This window comes from Meleagris gallopavo, chromosome 25 (genome assembly GCF_905368555.1).
Source record: "Meleagris gallopavo chromosome 25, MGAL_WU_HG_1.1, whole genome shotgun sequence".
In the NCBI taxonomy this organism is placed as follows: Eukaryota; Metazoa; Chordata; class Aves; order Galliformes; family Phasianidae; genus Meleagris; species Meleagris gallopavo.
This window is the reverse complement of record NC_139428.1, coordinates 239,956-262,751: the sequence shown is the minus strand read 5'-3', so window position 1 is coordinate 262,751 and position 22,796 is coordinate 239,956. Positions and strand designations below refer to the sequence as shown.

Genomic DNA, 22,796 nt, shown 5'->3' with positions numbered 1-22,796 from the left:
TGCTGGCGGACTCCCCCGGGCCTGCTGAGCCCTGCTGCTTCCTCCTGGATCGGCTCCGCGACGTCCTTCTGCCACGCTGCTTCTCTCTCCCCCCTGCTGCTTCTACCTCGGACCATCGAAACGTCGCGCAACGGGACCGCTGCTGGATCCTGGCGGTGACTATCCCCGCTTTACGCAATTCTTGCTTCTTTCCTCTCTTTTCTATCGCCCTCCTTCCCTTCCCCGTCTCCCTGATTAGGATTGTAATAAACTGGTCGGACCAACATTTGAACCGTTGTTTCTTAATCTCGCGCCGGGTATATAATATTAAAAGAACCTCATCTCCCTCCTATAAACCAAAGCGAGACACCCCATCACCCCCTGGCAGATGTGGCAGCCAGAGAACGAAGGCAGTGGGGTATTCGAGGATTGACCCCTCCAGGCCCTGACATCCACACGCTGCAGCCAGGCTCACTGTATCCAAACCATCTCATCTGATGATGGGCACCAGAGAGCACAAGAGCCTATTAATGACTTGTCAGTTTTCATCGCAAGTGGGCTTGGGAAGAGCTTTAAATGCATATTTTCCTCTTGGAATATTGAGTCCAGTGTTTTCATTTTTGGAGGCCTGGGGGAAAATTATGTTTCATATTTTAAAAATAAACACCGCTTTTACAGAGGTATAAATGCAGACCTACAGTATCCAGCACACCTTTGCCTCTCGCCTTATTTTCAAAGCTTTAATGTTGCCTGTGTGCCCCAACCTCTGCTAGTGAAAATATTCACCTGAAATGTATTTATCCTTCTTTACTAATTAGCAGCAAAATGACACAGAGAAACTTTATATTTTCTTCAGCAAGAACAGCCATAGAGACTTCATTTACAGAGGGCTCTGAATGATCCTATTCATGGCAAGCACTGTCTGCACCAATGGGCCCTTGTATGTATGGCAGAGCAAGAGGAGAAACCCCATCACAGACAGGGCTGGAGGCTAAATCTGCAGGACTTTATGCTTGCATTTGTTCCCCACTAATGGTCAGTGTGTCTGTATCTGTTCTACATTTCTGAGGGACAAATTGTATCCTATAAACACACATCGGATTTATATGTTTGAACTCACAGAAATCCATGCATCTATGAACACATCATGCAAGGAGGAGAGTTATGTCTGCATATATGTGCACACATACAAATGGATATGTAGGCACATACGTGCAACCATATTTGCAAGCATGTATTTTCATTTACACATACACATTCGTGCATCTACTCACACCCTTAAGCTTTTATAAAGCTTTTATACGAGTGTCCTTGTGCATGCACACGTCCACACAAAGATCTGCTTGTGTTTTCTATACTAATCCCTCCTCACATTCTTGCAATATCTTTAAATATTTTGATCAACGCTTTTAATGTTGAATGAGCAAAGAAGAGCCTGGCAGCACCACTAAGGGCAGGTCCCCTTCTGCATAATCAAACAGCCCTTCTCTCCAGGAGCTCTCAGTCTGTCAAAGCACTTCTGGAGTAATACGGATTTGAATGAGGGAAGAACAGCCTTTTGGATCACAGGTGGTTTGCCACAGTGCTGCACCAACACAATGCAAATGCAATGCATGAGCACTCCGAGGGTGCAGCTGAAAAGTGGGCAAAGACCAATCCATCAACATCCAGGGCTTTAATCAGTGTAATACAGCAGTTAATTAAAAGAAAATAGATGCACTGCCTTGCAATGGACCCATCATTAAATTCATCTTACTCTAGTAGAAAATCTCCCTGCTGCTCTTCCAGAAAGGAGACACTGGATTCCTGCTCTCTTGCAGCATCATCGGTCTTATTTGTGGATTCAGATTATTGGCTTCTTGTGGCTGGAGCTGTATGGACCTGATCGCTCCTCTATTAAAAATAAATCAAACTTATAATCTGCCCGTCCGTCCCGCGCTGCTTATCTATTTATCTAACTCAGACTGTTGCGTTCTTTCTCCCTCTGCCTCTACTCACAGCCTCATAGAGCAGCGACTGTTCCCCACAGGAAGGAATTTGCTCTGTATCCCATGCATTGCCCCTGAGCCTGCTCTCCTCTTCCTCTCCCTTCCTCCCGTGACAGAGCTCCAACCCACAAATTAAGCAAAGGAAGCGAAGATATGCAGATGGGAGCTGGAGGTCGACAGGCTAACCCCAGCTCCCCAGGGCTGCCCTCACTGCTCCCACTGTTCCCATCCCAGATTCCCCACATACCGCGTGGCTGCGGGTCCCTTTATAGCTTCCCATCCCCTTCTCTGAGCAATGGAGCTATTGTGGAGGGGCCGGCAGGGCTGGACGTCCACCTCCTCCCCACCTTCGTGCAATATTTTCTCCCAGCCCTTCTCACTCGCCCCTCAGTGCCCCCCCGGCCCCTCACACGTGTCAGGGGCTGGCCCCTTGCCTCCCCAAGGAAGGGCAGGTTAATACCTCAGGGCCAAGGCTCCCGTCTGCCATTCCGCATCCAACCTCCGGCAGCTCCTCCGCAGCCATGGACAGGATTTTCTCCACCTTGCCACTCTCTTTGCTGCTCCTCCTCCAGAGCTGTGGAGTCTGGGGTGCACCTCCTCAGTCCAGAGGTAAGTGGGAGCTGAATGCTTGTGGGCTCTGTCCCCGAATTCTGGCCACCAACCTGCTGGGGACTGCAGGGCGCTGAAGGAGGAAGCAACACCCAACTTCTGACCAAAAAGCAGAGAGCTTCCTCCACTATTTTCCACCAGGCAGACAGATATAGAGATGGACTCCTTCTGCCTGTTTCATTGCTTTAAAGCAAAGCTGGGAGGTTGAGCAGAGCAGAGCAGAGCAGAGCAAAGGCAGCACCGGGTTGGCCCCAGCCCCACAGCAGCAGCTCTGGGCCCACAGTAAGTAAAATAGATGTGCCAGCGACATTAGCTGCTGTGTACGAAGGGCACTTCCCTGATGCACTGACCATCTCTTCTGATGAACAAAGGGAGAGTTATATTCACTGCAGAGCCGCAAAGCACTGCTGCAGTTGGCATGGGTTGATGGTTGGACTTGATGATCTTAGTGATCTTTTCAACCTTAGCGATTCGATGATTCTGTGAAGCCAGGAGACCAAACAGTGCTCACTCAACCCAGCCCTACCGTGAGCAATCACTATTTCTAAAATAAACAGCATTTCATTCCGAATTACTAGGTAGGTTTCCTGTTCTTTTAATTAATGTGGCAAGGATGCCCTGAGAGAGATTTTCTGCTAAATTGATGCATGCAGTTCAGCTGCTCCTGAATAGCTTCAGGTGTGGATGTTTTTAAAGCCAGAAGATTTCAATTCTGGTTTCATTCCACTTTGAAGTAAACTATGCTGAGTCAGGATGTCACCCAGAACTGTCACCTCATGGGGATCTGTCTGTCCTGCAGAGCCCGACGTGTGCTAAATCCCAGCACTTCCATCTGATATGTTCTATTTCCCTGGAATATACTGCACTTTCATAGAAATAAAATAAAATAAAATAAAATGTTATCACAGAGCTTCTACACAAAAAGAAAACACGCTGAAAAACTCCTGTTCAATCTGACGATTCCTAACGGAAAAAAAATAAGCTGCTTTTTTGTTTGTTTGGTTTGTCACTCAAAGCAGATGTGACACATTAGGCACAGCAGCAAAGGGGAATCCATGCTTTATTTGTAGGGGAGCTGATTGCAAGACCTTGCATTTTTCTTTGCATCTTCTGTAAAACGGGCACAACCAACCCCTGCTGAAGGGATTTGCAATGTGGACTGCCAAGTGAGTTTTTCCTTCCTCTGAAATGAATTACAGTAGCAAAGTGAAAGCCACCCCAATGGGAAAAGGTAATATTATGTTTTAGTGGAAACTAGAGCACCTGATAGAGTAACAACTGCCCTCTTCTCTTCTGCACACCACATCTCAGACATTTCTGGGAGCCAGAAGCAGATTCAGCATTCATGTCTCCCAGGAAACTAACCTGATTATATTCTTTATGGATATATCAGAGGGTATTTATTTTCATGTGTCTGAAAGACTGAGAGCCACACTAGATTTCACACTGAGGACTAGCTGTAATATTTATGTCATAATTTAGAACAGATTTGTTGGCCCAAAAGCTAACATTTAAAAATCTGTCCACAGAAATCTCTTTTATGATATAACCTATATCATCCCTCTCTGCGGAAATCAAATCTTAACAGAGCTCTTGATGACCCTACAGAGGCAGGTTAAATGATAGAAAAAAATAAAGACCAGAATGCTATAGATCTGGTGGGGAAAATGGATCAATTCATTCCGAAATTCATAAAAAATGTCAGTCCTTTTTATGTTTTGTCACAGCTGAACATTAGGATGGAAAACAGCATGAAAATGAGAAATTGGAAAGAAAAATATTAGTCAGCTGTTTGCATTGCTAATGTTTCCCATTTATACTATTTATCTTTTAGAGTGGATATTCATGCCTTACTACTGGCTTGTAGAGATTAACTATCAATTGCATGGTTCTACATCTCTCTATTGTGTTCTCCCTCACCAGCTCACAGACATAAAGCCATGCTGGTCTTTGCTCTATTTCATTATTAGTGCCACTAGCTGAAAAACACAAGACTGGGTTGTGTTATGTTGGTTGGTTAGTCTGGGAGTCGTGATTCGCGACTGAATCTGAACTGCTGAGTTTCATTCCTGCTTCTGGTCATGCATGACGAAGACACAAGCTCATTAATTAATATCCATATAGCTTGCTTATACACCACAGTGAGTTCTTTTGAGACCTTCTTTGATACGGGAGTGTATATAACAGGTTCAGCTAAATTCCTCCTTCCATTAAGTTTCCTATAGCCATTAGCAATACCCGGTGTGACAGGTGGGCAACCCGCTCCCACAAGTGCAGAGCTGCTGTAGGAGTACATATTGTCAACAGCTAAATGTGTTTTTCTTACAGAAATTTTTTTGAAAGGGAAAAGAACATTTGGAAGTATTAGGTTAAACTGGTCTCCCTGGGCCTCTCTGAGACAGGGAGAGAAAGGATTGCAGCTCGCAGGTCACCTAGCCTCAGCTGCCTGCTGTAAGAGGAATTATTTTGTCCCTCCTTGCATATTTTTCTCTTTTTTTTCTTCTCCCTCCTAATCCTTCCCAGGCACCCTGTGCAGAACCAAACCCACCGACCTGGTGTTCATCATTGACAGCTCTCGGAGCGTGCGCCCGCAAGAGTTCGAGAAAGTCAAAGTCTTCCTGTCGCGGGTGATCGAGGGGCTGGATGTGGGCCCCAACTCCACGCGGGTCGGGGTCATCAATTATGCCAGTGCAGTCAAGAATGAGTTCTCCCTCAAGACTCACCAAACCAAGGCCGGGCTCCTGCAGGCGGTCCGGAGGATAGAGCCGCTCTCCACAGGGACCATGACCGGCTTGGCCATCCAGTTTGCCATCAGCCGGGCCTTCAGTGATGCAGAAGGGGCCAGGCTCAGATCTTCCAATATTAATAAGGTAAGAATCATGGAATTGTGGAACGGCTCGGGTTGGATGGGACCTCAAAGATCATCTAGTTCCAATCCCCTGCCATGGGCAGGGCTGCCAATCGCGTGATCAAGCATGTTGTCCCTTTGTTGGAAGCCCTACTTCACATGACACACTGTGGAACGGTTAGGAAAATCAGAAAAGGAAAAAAAGTGATTTTCTTTGTGTAGGACAATATTGGCTTATGCTCACCGAGGGCAACACACCGCCCTGAGACATTGATTCAGCCAGGTTTGCTAGGCATGAGCATGCTCACAGCCATCTTCTCCAACAAGTGGTAACAAAAATGCTTCCAAATCCACCGTAATGAAATGTGAGACAATCTTCTGAAAGTTTCCTCTGACATGGGCCCTTTCAGTTCTATGTACAAAGCAAAGTGCTGTTTCTGTACCCTCCAATGCTCTACTAGTTTTTCATAGGCTGGCTAGCAGCTGTGTCTTCCATTCTGGGTATTTTCTTCATGTACACAGACTTTAATGACTATTTAACATTTCAGACTGTGGTATAAAATCAGATTAATTCCACACTTGGCTGCAACGGGCAACACCACTCCTGACCCAGATTCCCCATCCAGGAAACTCAGCCTTTAAAGAAATATTCCCCAGATACCTCATCCATCCCTCTGGATTTGTCCCAACCAGACCTCAGCCCAGAGATGGTCATCAGGGAAACTCTAATCTGAGCATGTGGAAAATGTTTATTATTGACAATATGTGTTTTAGCTAAACATCCTCAGCTTCTCAGGACTTTTTGTCCTGTGCCAGCTCCACTGGCTGTCTGCTATGAGGTCAGAACCAGAAAAATAAGCAAAGCCTTTAGCAAGCAATGAGGGCTTTCCAGCAGCTGGACGAGAGCCCAGCTGATGGAGCTAGGAACCTGGGATTTTTCTCCTGACTACAACATTTTTGGAACATCAGACACTTTCATTTTTCCTCACTGATAGTAAAGCTCTAAGGAAGGCAGAGCAGTACATGGAAAGGATGCTTGGGGATGGCAAGTCAAAAATATTACCAAAAAATGAAAAACTGCTAAAAATCCTCCAATTCCAAAAATCAGCAACCTGAAGACTGGACTGGACTGGAATTCACAAAAAAATACGAAAAATGAGTCTATCTCCTAAAAATACGATCCCACTGATTGTCTCTTGTGCTCCTTCACCCTGCTGAGCTACAGAGAACTTGCAAATGTTAATGAATCCGATTTCATATGGTCTTTTATCATGAGATTCTCTGTATTTTAACATAATTGTCTGTATTTTAAGCCTAAGTCTGGCTTGACGCAATAGGAAGACAGCCAAGAGTGATAAGTTGGGAAAACCACACTCTAAGAAACTTCCATGAAGTTTTGTTGGCGATTTGCTCCAGAGAAACTCCTCTGATCAGTCATCACCATCACATCACTCCTCAAGCATAGGAGCCACCAGCTGAAAATCCAACAGCAAGAGACATTTCTTCCACTGAAACCATTCCAAGCAGCCAGTGGGAAGGGGATAGATTTGGCCAGAGCACCCAGTGCTGGGAATGCATGGGCAGAGCAGGAGCTGCAGGTGACCCCTGGAGGAGGATCATCCATGGCCATACTCAGTGACTTTCCACCTGGAAGAAGAAAGTTCTAGGAAATGTTTGTCTTGTTGGGTATTGCTTAGCCTAAGAACAGGCAACTTAACTGAAACAACAAGTATCTGAATGATATTATCTGTTTCTGCTTCTCAGAAATTCTTACCCTGCTTGAAATGAAAAGGGAAAAAAAAAAAACCCTAATATGAACAAAATGGACGTTTTGCCTTCCACACAAAAAAAAATCCCAAAAGTTTGAATGCCAGACCACTGTTGAATATTGAAAGGCAAAAAGGCCATTTACTTCTCTATTCTTCCAATACACCCTTGCAAAAAAGCTCATTTCCTTTCTCACTGCACTAATTCTTGGCCAGTACCTCCAGCCCAAGGTGTCCCAATGTAAAACAAAGTAAGCCCAGTAAACTCTCCCTCCTCAAACCTTCATTCTGCTCAGGATGAGCCCCTAATTTGCCTTGGATGATAAATAGGCCACAGTTGCATACATCTCTTGCTCCTTTACACAACAGAAATCCAGCATGACCTCATGGAAATCAGCACTAGGATTTCCAACCACGTGGGATCGGTCAAAGCACAACCAGATCATTCATTCAGTCTCGCTGTGCTCTATGCAGCAAATATCACCACAGGACAGGGAAAAAAACTATTTGTTTCTGCAGGAGCTCCAAGTAACGTCTCTTTATACCTCTATCAAAACTACAGGGGTGCCCAATTACTTTTATCTTTCTTCAGGAAGAACAACAAATAGATCGTCAAATTGCTGAGCAAATCAGGGGGCTATTCAACTTTCTTCCCAATCCCCTGCCAGTGCTGTTACAACATTCATGTAATACACTGCATCAGGAGATGCTGCTGCCTCATTAGCTGCTGGATTGCCTGCACACAGCACATGAATTATGACCTCCCAGGGATGCCCGTGAATACTCGTGTGTCTTAGCGAACGAGGATGTTACGTTCATTTTAGCCGTGGGCTCGCTGATAAATTCCCAGTGCCTGATCCAGATTCTTTGTGCCTCCAAATGTTCTTCTCCCCCAATTCCAACAGCAGCTCAGAAAGCAGTACAACTTCTGAGCATGCTGTGTTTTATTATGAAAACCTTTCCCATCAGATCCAGATGTGGATACTGCTGCCAGATGTCTTCCGGGCTGTATCTGGGGCTCAGCCACTCCAATATGAAGAACCTAAGGAATTGATCAAACTGGGAGAATCACTTTCTTTAGACAGAGAAATGCCAGGAGGACACAGAACACCTCTGTCCTATGACAAATGCCACAAGAAAGACACGCAGTGCTGGCAGAAACCTGCTCCTGGGTAGTGCTCCTCGCAGAAGCCACTTGATAGAACATCTTGTTTCCTGACAGGCTTTTGGCTCCTGATAAGCTCTAATTGGCAGCGCATCCCAGCGCTGCTGCTGAGTCGAGGGCTCTCTCTCCTGGCAGAAGGTATGGTTGCACGGCTGGCTGCTGCTTCACCACACTGAAAGCTGCACGTTTTTCCAGTTTCACCCATCTCTCATTCAGAAGGAAAGCTCTGGACAGGGCAGCAGGTTACTTGAGTACTGGAAATGCCCGGGGTGCAGCATTCAGCCACCCCACTGCGGAACGGCGGGCAGAGAGGGAAAGGAGATGCTTCACAGAATCACAGAATCAATAAGGTTTGGAAAAGATCACTAAGATCATCTAGTCCAACTGGGCTCCTTGGAGACATGAGGTAGAGAACCCCACTTCTGATCTTATAAGATGACTTCTCCCTGCTAAGGGTGCAAAACAGCTGTCACACTGTCCTAACTGAGCAGCTGGAGAGTCTCCCCAGTTGCATCTGCAGATGATGTTTTCTACATCCTGCTATTTGCTTGCACTGTGGATTTTTGTTCTCTGCTTGCAGCTAGCTGCTCCTGCTGATTGTATTGACAGTGGTGTCACAATGAAACAACTGCAAGGAAAAGTGGCAGGAGCAGCTGAATTGCTAAAAAAAAAAGCATGAAGATTTTGTGGCAATGTCACTTAGCAAAAGAAGAAGAAAGAGGAAAATTGAAAGCCTAGCAGCAGCAGCAGCAGGGCTCCTAGAGGATTTCCTGCAGTTTAGGGTTCCACCACCCAGGGCAGAATCCAGTTCCCACCTGTACCAGCTGGTATTTTAATGATGATGTCAGTCAGTGCAGGATCGCACACTGCTATTTGTGCTGGAATAAGGAATCAGAGATCATGGCTGGCACCGACATGTCCTGACCTCAGGCAGACCATTTCCCCTCTCTCGGCTTCAGTTTCTCCATCTTTAAAAAGGGGAGAAGCCTTAGACTAATAGTCATTGGAAGGGACCCTTAAAGACCATCTGGTCCAACTCCCAGCACTGAGCAGGGACACCCACAGCTCCGTCAGTGCTCAGAGCCCCTCCAGCTGACATTGGCTGTCTGCAGGGATGGGCACCACCACCTCTCTGGGCAACCTTACTCTCCTCATGTTTCCATAACATCTCTTGAGATTCTTAGATGGACAAAGGCGCTATAAAAGTCCCAGAGTTGTCCTTAGTGTTGTCTGAGGTTTCACAAAGAGAGCTGAAGTTTGGGTTGGGTGTTAGTTTGCTTATGGAGAGTGTAACCTTCTTCCAAGGGCCGAGACGCACCAGATGTCCCATAATTAAAGCATGGCAGTTTAACCTTTGCAGCTCAGAAAGACACAAGCTAACATTAAGAGAACGGCTTCAGTGATCTCAGGAAGAGCAGGAAGAGGGGGAGGAGGTGGCATTTCCTTCTTCTTTAACTTTAGAAATGTGAAACCTCCATTAGTAAAGAAGTAACCCACAAGCGATAGCAGTACGAGCTCATCCAGGCCTGGTCTGTGCTCTCCTCTGTGTAGGTGGCGATTGTTGTGACTGACGGACGTCCCCAGGACGGAGTGCAGGATGTGTCAGCGAGGGCCAGGCAGGCTGGCATTGAGATCTTTGCCATCGGGGTTGGCCGGGTGGACATGCACACGCTGCGGCAAATCGCAAGCGAGCCCCTGGACGACCACGTGGACTACGTGGAGAGCTACAGTGTCATAGAGAAGCTGACCCACAAGTTTCAAGAAGCGTTCTGTGGTAAGTCCTTGCCACGCTCCCCTTGGGTTCCCAGCCAAGTGCAAGTGGCTGCCAGCAAGCTTTTCACGTGGAAGGTTCACATGTGATCATCCTTCATCCATCTGCTTCCTTCTGCCAAGGATTTGGGTGTGCAGAAGAACAAAATATGGAAGATGGATGCTCTTCAAAGTGGCCTTTCAGGAATTTGAGGTTTTGTTTAGGGAATTTCAGATTTTGGTAAAAGAAGTATCTTTAAAGAAGGCTTCATTTGTTTGAAGAGTTTGTAAACATGATCCATGTACTTCTAGAGAAAAAGAACCTTGAAAACACGATCTTTAAATAGCTGAAATCACTGCCCTCAGGTTTAACATAGCAGGGCACTACTGACGATCTGCCTTGCAGTTTCCCCTGCCAGTTTCATCTTCTGAGTTCCTATTTAAACAAGGGCTGGTTTCACTCCCCTGCCACCTCTCCTGACTGCTGTTATTTTTGGAAGCCCTGTGGGGTGGGAAGCTCTCCTGGTTGGATAATTTCTGTATAACTTGTAAAAAGAGCCTGACTATTCTACAGTCACTTATAGAATCACTAAGGTTGGAAAAGCCCTCTAAGATCATCTAATCCAACTGTCCACCCACCACCAATATTGCTCACTAAACCACGTCCCTAAGTACCAGATCTACACGTTGAACACACTCCTACACGAACCAGTGAATGCAATGAGAAAGCTTTATTGCTTTCAAATGTGTAGGAAGTGGTCTATAAATAAGCACCATGTGTTGGGAAGGGGCCTGGGGGCTTCGCACACCCATCCTGCCACAGCACAGTGTGGCAACGCTTCTGAAAGCTTGCAGCAAGGCGCTGCAAACCAATGCACGCAGATGGACATGTAAAACTATCTGAGAACAATTTCTTCAAGGGGTGTAAAGCTTCATGATCACCTTTCAGCTTGAAAATAATGGGGGGAGCGGCTTTCTGTCAAGGAAAACTTCATCCTCTTGTAGGAAAGAGGAAAAATTTGAATACAAAGTGAGTCATATATTATAATCAGGTGTCACTGCAGCAGAAGCTCATGAAAGAAAGGAACAAACACTACATACTAAGAGGAGCAGAGACAAAATTCAAGAAAGTGGAAGGCAGGGCATGAATATTCGTGGGAGTTTGTGTTGGCTGCCCTGGAGTCAGGAGTCAGCTGGAGACAGAGAGGCCTGACAGTGTGTTTTGAAGCTCTGGCATTGGTGTCATTCAAAAAGACAGAGGGGGAAAAAAAAGTCCTTTCTGTGCCTTGTTTTTCAAATGTGTAAATGCAGATGACAAAGTTCTCCCCATGGTAAAAACCTTCAGAGATGCATCTGAGGGAAACACTGTGCTAGGGATTATTACAGCTAACGGAGAGCAGCACCACATTCACTGCCAAGTGGGTTGTTTATCATGCTATGCAAGCAGCTGCACAGAGCTGTCCTTGGAGATGGACCCAAATACCACCTGCTATTGAAAAGCAGTTTGTGGCCACCAACAGCAGGAAGAACTGTGCAGCACTGTCCAGCTGCTTCCCATAGCGTTCAATGGGCCCAGGGAAAGGGGAGACCCTTATTGATCCAGCTACTAGTTAGGCTCATCAAATCTCTGCAGTCTTCAAAGAACTCAGCCTAAGAGCTCAGTGTTAGAGCCAACTGCATGGTTGCAGAAATATTTGTAGAGAGTGATTCTGAGAGTTGCACGTGCAAGGATAGCTCTGAAGTGAAGTCCAAGTGTGTTTGGGCATGCATCCCGTCCAGGAATGGCAGCTGCACATGGCACTCACAAATCATAATTGCATCATATAGCTGGAAAAAAAATGGGTATTGGCCAGACCAGATGGTAGTTTGGAAACAAAATCTCACCTCATATATTTAGAGGGAAGTACATTGTGATATGCCTGACAGACAGATGGTTTTTGCCCTTACTGTACAAACTACATCTAGCCCTAGCTGTGCCTCGCAGTCTGGAGACTTGTCACTACTTCTCTTTGCTTTTTCTACCTCGATTACTATCAAAGAGTAATGACTTCCTGCTGCTTTATATTGCTGCAGGATGGGTTTAGTTACCACTAAGTGTATAGAACAGATACGATGCTTTCTTCGTGGGTGGTGTGTGCTCAGGTTGAGAAGCCTTGGCACGGTGTTTGGTTTCAATCTGCACTTTTTCTTGCAGTGGTGTCAGACTTATGTGCCACTGGCGACCACGACTGTGAGCAGATCTGTATCAGCACCCCAGGATCATACAAGTGTGCTTGTAAAGAGGGCTTCACGCTGAACAGTGATGGGAAGACCTGCAGTGGTACGTAATGATTTCCATTTGCACTGAGCTGTGCTGTGGTCTGCCATGGTAGGATAGGGTAAGGTTGAGACAGAGAATTGCATGTTCTGTTCAGAAAAGGAAGAAAAAGAAACCATGAACGTATAACCAAGGATTATTTTGAAAACATGAGCATGAGCTGTTGTTGATTTTTGATTGATTTAGCATATTTCATTAGCAATGCAATGGTATTAGGATTACATCTGCTCATACAATTAAGCAGAATTTTAGTTGCTGTCTTCTCCTACTCTTATTTTGCTTGGTTGCTGTCTCTCCTTCTCTTATTTTGCTTCAGCTTGCAGTGGTGGGTCAGGATCTGCCCTGGACCTCGTTTTCCTGATTGATGGCTCCAAGAGTGTTCGGCCTGAGAACTTTGAGCTCGTGAAGAAATTCATCAACCAAATTGTGGAATCCTTGGAGGTGTCAGAAAAGCAGGCCCAGGTTGGCCTGGTTCAGTACTCCAGCTCTGTCAGGCAGGAGTTTCCTCTGGGGCAGTTCAAGAACAAGAAGGACATTAAAGCAGCAGTCAAGAAAATGGCCTACATGGAGAAAGGCACCATGACAGGCCAGGCTCTGAAGTACCTCGTGGACAATTCCTTTTCCATTGCTAATGGAGCCAGGCCTGGGGTTCCCAAGGTGGGCATAGTCTTCACAGATGGACGGTCACAAGATTACATCACTGATGCTGCTAAGAAAGCCAAAGATTTAGGTAGGTCTACTGAACTTCCATTCATTTCTCTTTTGGACCAGTCACTGCATCTACTATCAGTTGTACAGTGCAAATATACTGAGATCTGCCCCTTTGCTGACCTCCTGCTGAGGGTCATTTCCCAGTCTTCTGCCATCACTGCGTTAAATGGATGCAGCCCATGTGAATAAGTTCATGAATTGCTAAATCCTTCATTTCCTTTTAGATTCAGTCTCAACAACGAGATGGGACTAAGGGCTAGCACATAATAGCAGGTCAAGTACAAGGTCATGAAATGCTGATGCTTACTAAACAAGCTGACAGGTTGCGTGAATGTTCAGCCCTTAGAAGACAAAAGGTCCTTACAAACTGTATGCATAGAAACAGGACTTCAGGCCTTATTTTCTCCTTCTCTCTTCTCCCTACACAGATATCCTCAACATCAGTTGTTAAGTGATTTCACAGAGATAAATACCAAAATATTTATAACTAGATTCCAAACATGTTCCTTGAGTTGAATGCTGGGAAAAAGAAACAGAAAAAAAAAGCTCAAAAGATCCAGAAGAAGAAAGACAAGGCAAAAAGGGGAGGGAGGGAAAGCATTACTAAAGTCTTGACCTAGTATCATCATTCAAGTCAAGGGGCAAACTGCAATCGGGTTCAAGAGAAGCAGGATTTAAGACAAAAGCAGCAATCAATCTCTGGTAGTGAAGCATAGTAACTGGGCCCATATTCTTAACTCATAGAATGGATTAGTCTTGATAGACAATATGAGTTGCAATATTGGAAAGCTCCAAGCACAGTTTTACTGAACATGCAGGACTCCATTGCAGAGGGGACTTTGCTATGAGAGAGGCTGATGAATGGTGGCTGCAGGCTATTTTGAAAAATTCTACTGTTTCCTTTTGCTGTATCATTGCTTTCCTATTAGTTGGATGCATTATCCTGTCAAGGTGTTGTAATGATCTTTTGTTTCTTGTATCTCCAAATCATTGTTCTTGTGGTGACAGTGGTCATTACCTAGATAAGTCTAGTAAAACTTTGCCTGCAAAATATGTCGGAACTCCGGATGGCCTGAAATAAGTCAATAATAGTAGAGAGGAATTTTCAAATTAACAACTGTAGAGTTGCATGGAGGTGCAGAAGGCAGACAGGAATTTAGAAGTTGATGGGGAATTGGTGCCAACTGACAGGTTCTTATTGCTTACAGGTTTTAGGATGTTTGCTGTGGGAGTTGGTAACGCAGTGGAGGATGAGCTGAGGGAAATTGCTTCCGAACCAGTAGCTGAGCACTACTTCTACACAGCCGACTTCAGAACCATCAGCAACATTGGGAAGAAGCTGCAAATGAAAATCTGTGTTGGTGAGAGTGGGGGACAGGGGAGGTTTACTCACAGCATATGCAGAACTGATGAATGCACATTGCTCTGTCTATTCAAGAAATGGAGCCCTGAAGCAAAGCTCCAACATTTCTTGACTCTCAGATTGCAAACAGTACCTCCAAATTTTTATTTTGCATAAGTTTATGAGCAGCAAAGTGTATGACCCACCATAGTGATGTTATTGGGAAATGAACTCACAAACAAAGATTGTTTTGAGCACTGTATTTGATCAGATTCAAATTTTTAGGGCACGCTTTAAGCATTAGTAATAGATCTCAGTGGGTATTCAGGGAACTGAAAGCCCAGGAAAAACTTGAGCCCGTCCTGGATGCAATGAAGTGTAAGAGTCCCTAGTCATTTGAGGTTAAAGGCAGAAGTGATCAGTCAGTAATTAGGATGAATGGTATTTTTATTTCCTTCCTGTTTATGACAAAAAATATGACTTGCTTTACTTCACATCTCAGTGATTTTAATTCTTTTTTGTGTCACTTAACACATCTTCTTGATACTCTGGTCCACAGAGGAAGATCCATGCGAATGTAAATCTATTGTGAAGTTCCAGACAAAAGTAGAAGAACTCATCAATACATTGCAACGGAAATATATCCTTTGGAAGCTCTGTGTTCAGCACCCAGTGGGCTGTGTTGGGCTTTCGGGAGGGACCACCTGAGAAAGTCTATCCATGGGGAAAACAGTTTAGATAACAGTCAGGAAGCTGGGAAACTACACAGTTAGGTTCTGAATGTGTCCAAGAGCTCAAGATGCTGGCCTGACACAAAATAAGAAATAGACTGAAAGCAATAGAACCAAAGTAGAATATGCTAAATCACTGGAGGCAGTAGCAACATGCAGACATCAGGTCCTAAGTCAGTTTTTAGGAAGATGCTTAAATGATGCCAATGCCAAAAGTGTGGAAGCAAGGTTCCTGTATCAGATATTGCTGCTGCCTCTGTGTGCTGCAGGTCCTGTGATGCAGCCAGAATGTGAGGGCTGAGAGCAGCAGTGGCTATCACTGGCCTGTGAGCAGAAAGAAACAAAAACACTGGTGCCTGCGTGCAACTGATAAGTTATTAAAGATGAAATGCTTTTTATACAACAGTAATTATCTACAATACAAATACCTGATCTGGCTGCCTAAACTCCCCACAGAACTGTTGAAGAAGAGGTCTTCTACAGCACAACACTTCTGACCATATAGTTGGTGGTCTTGGTAAAGTCAGGGGAATTGCACTGCTTAGGTCCAATTTCTCTCCAGTGGTCAAATTCCAGTGCTGAGGAACTGCTCACTGTCTCACGTAACTGCTCTCTGCAAATATCTTCAGTGAGGTGAGTTTGATCCCATTTCTCTGTGGGATTGTTTTTTGTCACAGAATCATAGAATCAATAAGGTCGGAAAAGACCTCTAAGATCATCAGGTACAATCTTTAACCCACCACCACCATGCTCACTGAAACATAAAGGATGTGTCTGTAGGGAGTTTGCTGGGCTAGGACCCCCTGTTTCCTTCTGGAGTCTGTCATATTCTGTTGCATCCACCTGAGGTGTGAGGGAGCTGGCAGAGGTGATTGCTAATCTCCCTTCCACCATCTATCAGCATTCCTGGTCAACTGGAGAGGTCTCAGATGATTGGAGACTTGCCAATGTGACGCCCATCTATAAGAAGGGTTGTAAGGAGAATCCAGGGAACTGCAGGCCTGTCAGCCAGGCCTCAGCGCCAGGGAAGGTTATGGATCAGATCATCTTTGAGTGTGTTCACGTGCCATGTGAGGGACAACCAAAGGATCAGGTCCAGTCAGAACCTGGGGAAGCTGGCAGCCCTTGGCTTGGACAGGTACATTCTTTGCTGTGTTCCAGGCCCAGAGAGTGGTGATGAATGGCATTACATCTGACTGGCAACTGGTCACAGGTGGTGTTCCACAGGGGTCTGTGCTGGGGCCGGCCCTGTCTGATATCTTTATTGATTATTTGAATGAAGGAATTGAGTGCGTTCTCAGTCAGTTTGCAGATGACACCAACTTGGGGGGAAGTGCTGATCTGCGTGAGAGTGGGAAGGCCCTACGGCAGGACCTGGACATGCCGGTTGCTGGGCTGCGGCCAGTGGGATGAGCTTGAACGAGCACAAGCGGCAGGTCCTGCACTTCGGCCACAACAGCCCCACGCAGTGCTGCAGGCGTGGGGCAGAGCAGCCGAAAGCTGTGTGGAGGAGCAGGATCCTGGTAACACTGCTGAACATGAGCCAGCAGGGTGCCCAGGGGGATGAGGAGCCCAACGACATCCTGGTTGTGTCAGCAGCAATGCAGCCAGCAGGAACAGGAGGTGTCCGTCCCTCTGTATGGCACTGGCTGCACCTCGGTTCTGTGCTCAGTGCTGGGCTCCTCACTAAAGAAAGACATTGAGGCCCTGGAGTGTGTCCAGAGAAAGAAATGGAGCTGTGAGGGCTCTGGAGCACAGTGCTATGGGGAGAGGCTGAGGGAAATGGGATGGTTCCATCTGGGGATGAGGAGGCTCAGGGGAAACCTCATTGCTGTGGCAAGGGAAGGGTCAACCTCTTCTCCCAAGTAACAGCAATAGGACGTGAGGTATTGGAAGAATTTCTCCTCAGAAAGTGTGGTGAGGTATTGGAACATGCTGCCCAGCAAAGTGGTGAAGGTGTTGAGGAAAGCGTAGTGCAGTACTTAGGGATGTGGCTTAGCAGGCAGTATTGGTGGCAGGTGGACAGTTGGACTAGATGATCTTAAAGTTTTTTTCCAACCTTAATGATTCTATGATATTGCACAAAGACTGGGAATTCTTGGAACAGAAATAAGAAAAAGAAATGTGAATAAACTTCAAATGTCTCATGCAGAGAGGAATTAGTGAAACATTGGAGTAGCTCACAAAATGGCTAGGGAGAGACTTCATTACTGAAAATTAGGAGAGAATATCATTTTAGAAATGTTTTAATTTATACACACATTTCTGTGGCTTGCTCTTTCAGTTACGCAGTATGTTTCCTCCTCCTTACATCAAATTGAGTGAAATCCATGACTTATATTAAGCAAAAGGTCAGAGTAAATCAGTAGTTCTCACCCAGTGGGTTGCCGCTCGCAGGCACATCATGAAAAGCAATTAGTGAAAAGAGCAGAAAATTGCAAGACAGTGTAACTCTAAGAAAAGCAATGTGCTCTGCTCTTTGTGCAACCCGTACTGCTCAAGGTCAGGAATTCTCTCAACCGGTCAAAACACACACCAACCATTCTTATATTTAAAGTAAATTTATAGGTACACGTGAGTGTGTGTGCATGTATAAACATTTTCTACCTTCGATAAAAGTTCATCAACCTGAACAGCTGTGGAAATGCCAGGGCAGATGATGGCAGCACTCCTCTGCTACCTGCTCCCAGCAAGGCAGCTCCATTCACTGTCTGTGCAGGGAAGATTTGAGCAATGAATCACTGATGTGCACTGTCATTTTTCACCTTAACTCTCGCTCACTGGAAGCTGTGGCAAAAAGGATTGAAGCCCTGGAGAATAAGATCATCTAAGACCCACAAAAAGTTCTATTTCCGTCTTTCCTGATGTAACAAAACTAGAATTCCTTCCTTTGTACAGAGGGCAGCTCAGCCACAGCACTACGGCCGGCTTGTATTTCTTTTAAAGAGTCTAGTCTACCTGCATTTGTTTAAAAAGGAAAAAGTAGAGCAGTAGAGCAGACATTGTATAACAGGCAGAGCACTGCGTGGCTGAGAGCTAGACCATGCTCATGTTCACTGCATCATGTAGAGTGCATACATAAAAAAACGGGGAAGATTTGTTTTTGATTTAAAGCTTAATATATATGTGTATGTTAAAAAGTACTTGATTACTGTGAATCCTTGCTGAGTTCTTCTGCATCTTCTGTTTGTACGCATGAGGTAATTTAATTTAAAAGTCAAAGTGACTTAAAATCAATTCAGATGCTGTGTAGAAAGTGAACCGGAACAGCTGATGAGCTATTATTGTAAACATGAACCATTTGTCAGTTAGTAGGTGAAATATAGTAATGATCTGCATCACAGATAAGATAGATTAGGATGCTGCTGCTCATTGGGTTTATCCATAGCTACTGTAAAATACAGAAAGACAAAAAGCTCAGCCTTCCTAGCTAGCAGCTGTTCTCATGTTTGAGCGAAGTAACTCCTGTCTGAGCTAGATCCGTTCTGGTGACGTCCTGAGATGATGTACAGTGAGCCTGCAGTCATGGCTCTGCAGCACAAGGCAGCACTGTGAGCACCAGCCCAGATGTGCTCCTCAGCCCTCTGCCCTCCACACCCACAACTCGAGCTCCTACCGAGAACCCAGGGAACTGCTGCTGAAGTTGCTGCCAATGGAAGTGGTGCCTTCATCTGCAGTGACCACCAGATCCTTCCTCAGCCCACACCTCTTCACACCTCAACAGACAGTCAGCCTATTTCAACATCCTTCAGACATCCTTTCCTGGATGCTGGATTCCCAGCGCTGGCAAGAAAAAAAATAAATAAAAGCATAGTGTGGGCCAGAAGCATCCTGCTGCCTGTCTGCTAGAGATGTAGTGTGGCTGGGAGCAGAGTGAGGAGGCCATGATTACACAACACGATGCTGCGCCACTGAATGTGAGCACAAGGGGTTGAGTTTGGAAGGTTTTGTTTTCGTTTTTTTTTGGGGGGGTGTTGTATCAAAATATTTATACTTGAGACTATGTGAAAAGCTTTTCAGGGTGACCTGGCCTGTTCAGAAATGATGCCATTGCAGATGTTTTCTGGGTAAATATTAAAAGTTTGCTAAAAACTTTTTAAATGATTTTAAATTTATTTATTTGTGTAAGGTTTGATTTCATTCCTGACATCAACGCCTCTCCATAATCTTGGCAGCAGATAAGAAAGCCTCCATTTCAAGTCACAACCTTTTATTTCAGCTCTAGAGAAGAAACAGGTCTGTAGGGATACTGAGACCTTTCTCTCTAAACAAAAAAATCTTCTTTAACAACTTGGAGGAATAAGTCCTCACATTTCCAAGCATTATACCGAGGACTACAGTCAGGATTTGATAGCAAAACCTAGCAGTCTCAATCCAATCTTGTATAGCCTAGATCCCAGAATAACCTCTAGCAACTCCTCTGCTTACTTATTTTCTCTTCTGTTTGAAACTAGGGGTAGGATATAGACCAGAAAATAAGGACAAGATTTAACAGTTCTTACCATGACCCCTACTGGCTTCAGTGGGAAATTGCCTGGACTCAAAAATGCCAGCGCTGTATGTCCAGGGATGAGAGGTGGCTGAACCTGGAACTAAAAGATGGATTTGATTTTAATCCCTGTCTTGGCACCCATGGAAATGTGAAAAAAAGTACTACTGTGGTCATTCCGCTGCTGTTTAATCCATTTGGCTGACTTGGTAATGTGATAAAGGTATGTAATGTGAAGGATGGATCCTCACCTTCACAGAAACTGCATCCATTCAGTTTACATTTCTCACTGCCAGTTTTAACCCAACAACTTGCATCATAAAACTCAGTATTACACATGTCTTTGGAGGTTGAACCCAAAGATCTTTCTAGGTAGGACCATGTCCAGGAACCACCACCTCAGAGTGGGACATGAAGGGCAAAGGTAGCAAGCACTGCTTCTTCCAGCAAACCACACTGTGGAAGGCCCCAAGAGACACAGTGTCTTCCAAAGTCACCAAGTTCCTTGTTTCAGAGCAGCAGTCCTGGATGCCCCTCCATGCAGGTGTGGCAGCTCTTGTGTTCAGTATTGCGAACAGTCTATCATTATATACCTTTCCAAAATTTTACTGTCCATCCATGCATCCAAGCAGACAACAAGTAGTCTTCATATTTCTTTCTCCTATGGTTCTCATTCATGGAAAAACTCAATCCAAGCTAACCTTTTGGTGACAGCAGACCCACCTCACACAGTAAAACCCTCCTCAAGGAACACAAAGTATGAGTGCAACATAAATCATTCACAAGTGTATACGGATATATTGAGGAGCTCTGGGAGCACCCTGAGATGCCCTAAGTTAAAGTGGGGAGTTCTGGGAGTCCTTTAAGTGTCACTGGGACGCCTCGAGGGCATTGCAGAGCACTCTGAGGAGTTCACTGCAGCACACCAAGGGGTCTAGGGAATCTGCTCAGATACACTGGGAAGACTCTCAGAAATCCTAGAGCAAACTAAGCTGCTCTGGGAGGATCCTAGGGTGCCCCCAGAACACACAGGATGGCACCTGAAAGCCTCAAGGGTGTACTGAGCAGACACTGAAGCTCCCCAGATGACAATGAGGAGAACTGAAAGGACTCCAGCGCGGCCTAGAGCACACTGAGGGCCTTGGGAGCCCACTAGGGCACACTGCGAACCCTGTAGCACGAAGAGGAGCTGCGCGAGCCCATAGGTTACAATGGGTGGTTCTTGAATTCCTCTAAGGCACACTGGGAAGAACCCGGTATAGCAGTAGCGCTCGGAGCGCTGCACTGCGCCACCTCGCTGAGCGAACGCGCTACTGCAGCTCTCCGCTCGCTCCGACTTCCGCTTGTCTGTGCGCATGCGTAGTAAGGCGCGGAGGACCTCTGACCATAAAGTCTGGCAGCACAGAGCGGCCAAGGCACGAGGAAGGGACTTCCGCGTGAGCAGGAAGAGAGGGCAGGGGTGGGGCGGGGACATGCAAATCTATTTCGGCGTCGCACCAATCAGCTGCACACAGGGGTCACTGGAGGCGTGGCCCAGGGGCGCGGGGCGGGGCTCTTTCCTCCCGCGCCTGCGCAGTGCTTCTTTCAGTCGGCCGCCATGTCGCCGCGCAGCAGTCGCCGCACGGGCGCGCACCGGGCGCACTCGTTGGCCCGGCAGGCGAAAACAAAGCGGCGGCGCCGGGACTTGGATGAGATCCACGCGGATCTGGAGCCCGGGCGGGCTGCCCGGCTCCTGCGCCAGGAGCCCGACCCCGACCTGCCGGGCTGTGCCCAGTTCTACTGCCTGCACTGCGCGTGCGTGGGCAGGGGGTCCTGGTGGGGGGCGGTCCTGGTCTGTAAGGTTCTTTTGGGGCGAGTGGGGAGAGAGAGGAGGTCAGTGGAGGGGGATGGGGTTCCTGGCGGGGAAATGCTTGTATTGGGAGTGGCTTTTGGAGGGTGCGCCCTGGTGTCTGGGGGTCCTGATGGGGAGGCTGGGGGTTCTGGGGAGGAGTTCTTAGGGGGAGGGTCCTGGCCTGCGGGGGAGGAGGTCTTGGTGGAGACCTGGTGGGGTAGGAGGGATTCCTGGTGTGGGTTATGGCTGTAGACGGGTCTGGGTCTGAGGAAGCTCTGCATTCTGAGCACCGATCCTGGGCTCTGGTGGGACCCCAACCCTGGGGATGCTGGTTCTGGAGGTGAGGGATTCCCAAATCCACACAGGCTCAAAAATCCATACTTCCCTTGACCGTGGCCTCTTGCCCTTCTGTCCCTCAGGCGCTACTTTGTGGACCTGACAAGCATGAAGGAGCACTTCAGATCCAAGGTGCACAAGAAGAGGTAATAGGGAGGTGCTGAGCAAAGCTGTGCCCAGCCCCATAACTAGTATAAGAAGGGCAGTAGTGATGCCATTCATCCATTCGCTTCCAACCCATCTCTGTCCCCCACAGGCTGAAGCAGCTGAGCGAGGAGCCCTATACACAGGAGGAGGCTGAGCGTGCTGCTGGGATGGGCTCCTACATCCCTCCAAAGAAGGTCCATGTGGAAACCCAGCCCCTGGATGAAGTCGTTGAGATGGAGGCATCCAGCTGAGGGTCCCTTTGCTACCGTGCTGCTGAAAGGACTCTTTGTTCAGTTCTTTGCCAGGCGCTAATGAGGAGAAGCAGCCAGCGTGCTCCTGTGTGCCCTGGCTGCGTCCCCATTCCTGGGGGCAAGAATGGGTAGCTCCATGCTGTGCAGTGTTGCGCTCGCCTCTTTGCTTTCAGAGAGGTATTAGGTGCCTCTGCTGGAGTCAGAGGTTGAGTTACCATTAAAATATATCAACCAAACACTGATGTTGGAGCTCTCTGGGGCAGGATGGCAAAGCCCCTTTGTTTTGCCCTCTTAGGGGGGAGGGATCCCCACCCGCTGGGGGTTATGCTCCTGAATGAAGTCTTCATCAGGCACTTGGGTTTATTGTAAGCAGCTCACTGTGGGGCTGGCTACACTTCTAGACTTGTAGAAAATCAGTGTCATTGAGTTTTGGTCTGGTGGAACTCTGCAAGTGAGGGGCTGGGGCTGTGCATAGGTACGATGTGGTCCCCTCATTGCATCCCCCCCACCCGCTTCTGCTGATCACATGGCATTGTG

General features: G+C 46.6%; 2 protein-coding genes across 3 annotated transcripts; both read left to right on the top strand.

The window, feature by feature from the left end:
* Window positions 1–2,488: 2,488 nt before the first annotated feature.
* Window positions 2,489–19,306, top strand: MATN1 (matrilin 1). Its single transcript, XM_003212468.5, has 8 exons — window positions 2,489–2,576; window positions 5,100–5,446; window positions 9,907–10,129; window positions 12,299–12,424; window positions 12,738–13,151; window positions 14,341–14,493; window positions 15,034–15,114; window positions 17,987–19,306. Exons 1-8 carry the CDS (start codon window positions 2,489–2,491, stop codon window positions 18,034–18,036), a joined length of 1,482 nt encoding a protein of 493 aa, XP_003212516.1. The 3' UTR covers window positions 18,037–19,306.
* Window positions 19,307–21,246: 1,940 nt separating this feature from the next.
* Window positions 21,247–22,495, top strand: ZNF593 (zinc finger protein 593). Of its 2 annotated transcripts, none has more exons than XM_085209036.1 (3): window positions 21,247–21,566; window positions 21,945–22,007; window positions 22,118–22,495. In XM_085209036.1, exons 1-3 carry the CDS (start codon window positions 21,292–21,294, stop codon window positions 22,257–22,259), a joined length of 480 nt encoding a protein of 159 aa, XP_085065162.1. In that variant the 5' UTR covers window positions 21,247–21,291; the 3' UTR covers window positions 22,260–22,495. The 2 variants fall into 2 exon arrangements, with proteins under 2 accessions (XP_085065162.1, XP_010721546.1); XM_010723244.3 differs by having other exon boundaries at window positions 21,249–21,488.
* The last annotated feature ends 301 nt before the right edge of the window (window positions 22,496–22,796 follow it).

Coding starts and splice junctions, on each gene's coding strand:
- MATN1 (XM_003212468.5), top strand. CDS start 2,489: ATGGACAGGATTTTCTCCACCTTGCCACTCTCTTTGCTGCTCCTCCTC. Junction 2,577..5,099: donor TGCACCTCCTCAGTCCAGAG/GTAAGTGGGAGC, acceptor AATCCTTCCCAG/GCACCCTGTGCAGAACCAAA. Junction 10,130..12,298: donor GTTTCAAGAAGCGTTCTGTG/GTAAGTCCTTGC, acceptor TTTTTCTTGCAG/TGGTGTCAGACTTATGTGCC.
- ZNF593 (XM_085209036.1), top strand. CDS start 21,292: ATGTCGCCGCGCAGCAGTCGCCGCACGGGCGCGCACCGGGCGCACTCG. Junction 21,567..21,944: donor CGAGTGGGGAGAGAGAGGAG/GTCAGTGGAGGG, acceptor TCTGTCCCTCAG/GCGCTACTTTGTGGACCTGA. Junction 22,008..22,117: donor TCCAAGGTGCACAAGAAGAG/GTAATAGGGAGG, acceptor TGTCCCCCACAG/GCTGAAGCAGCTGAGCGAGG.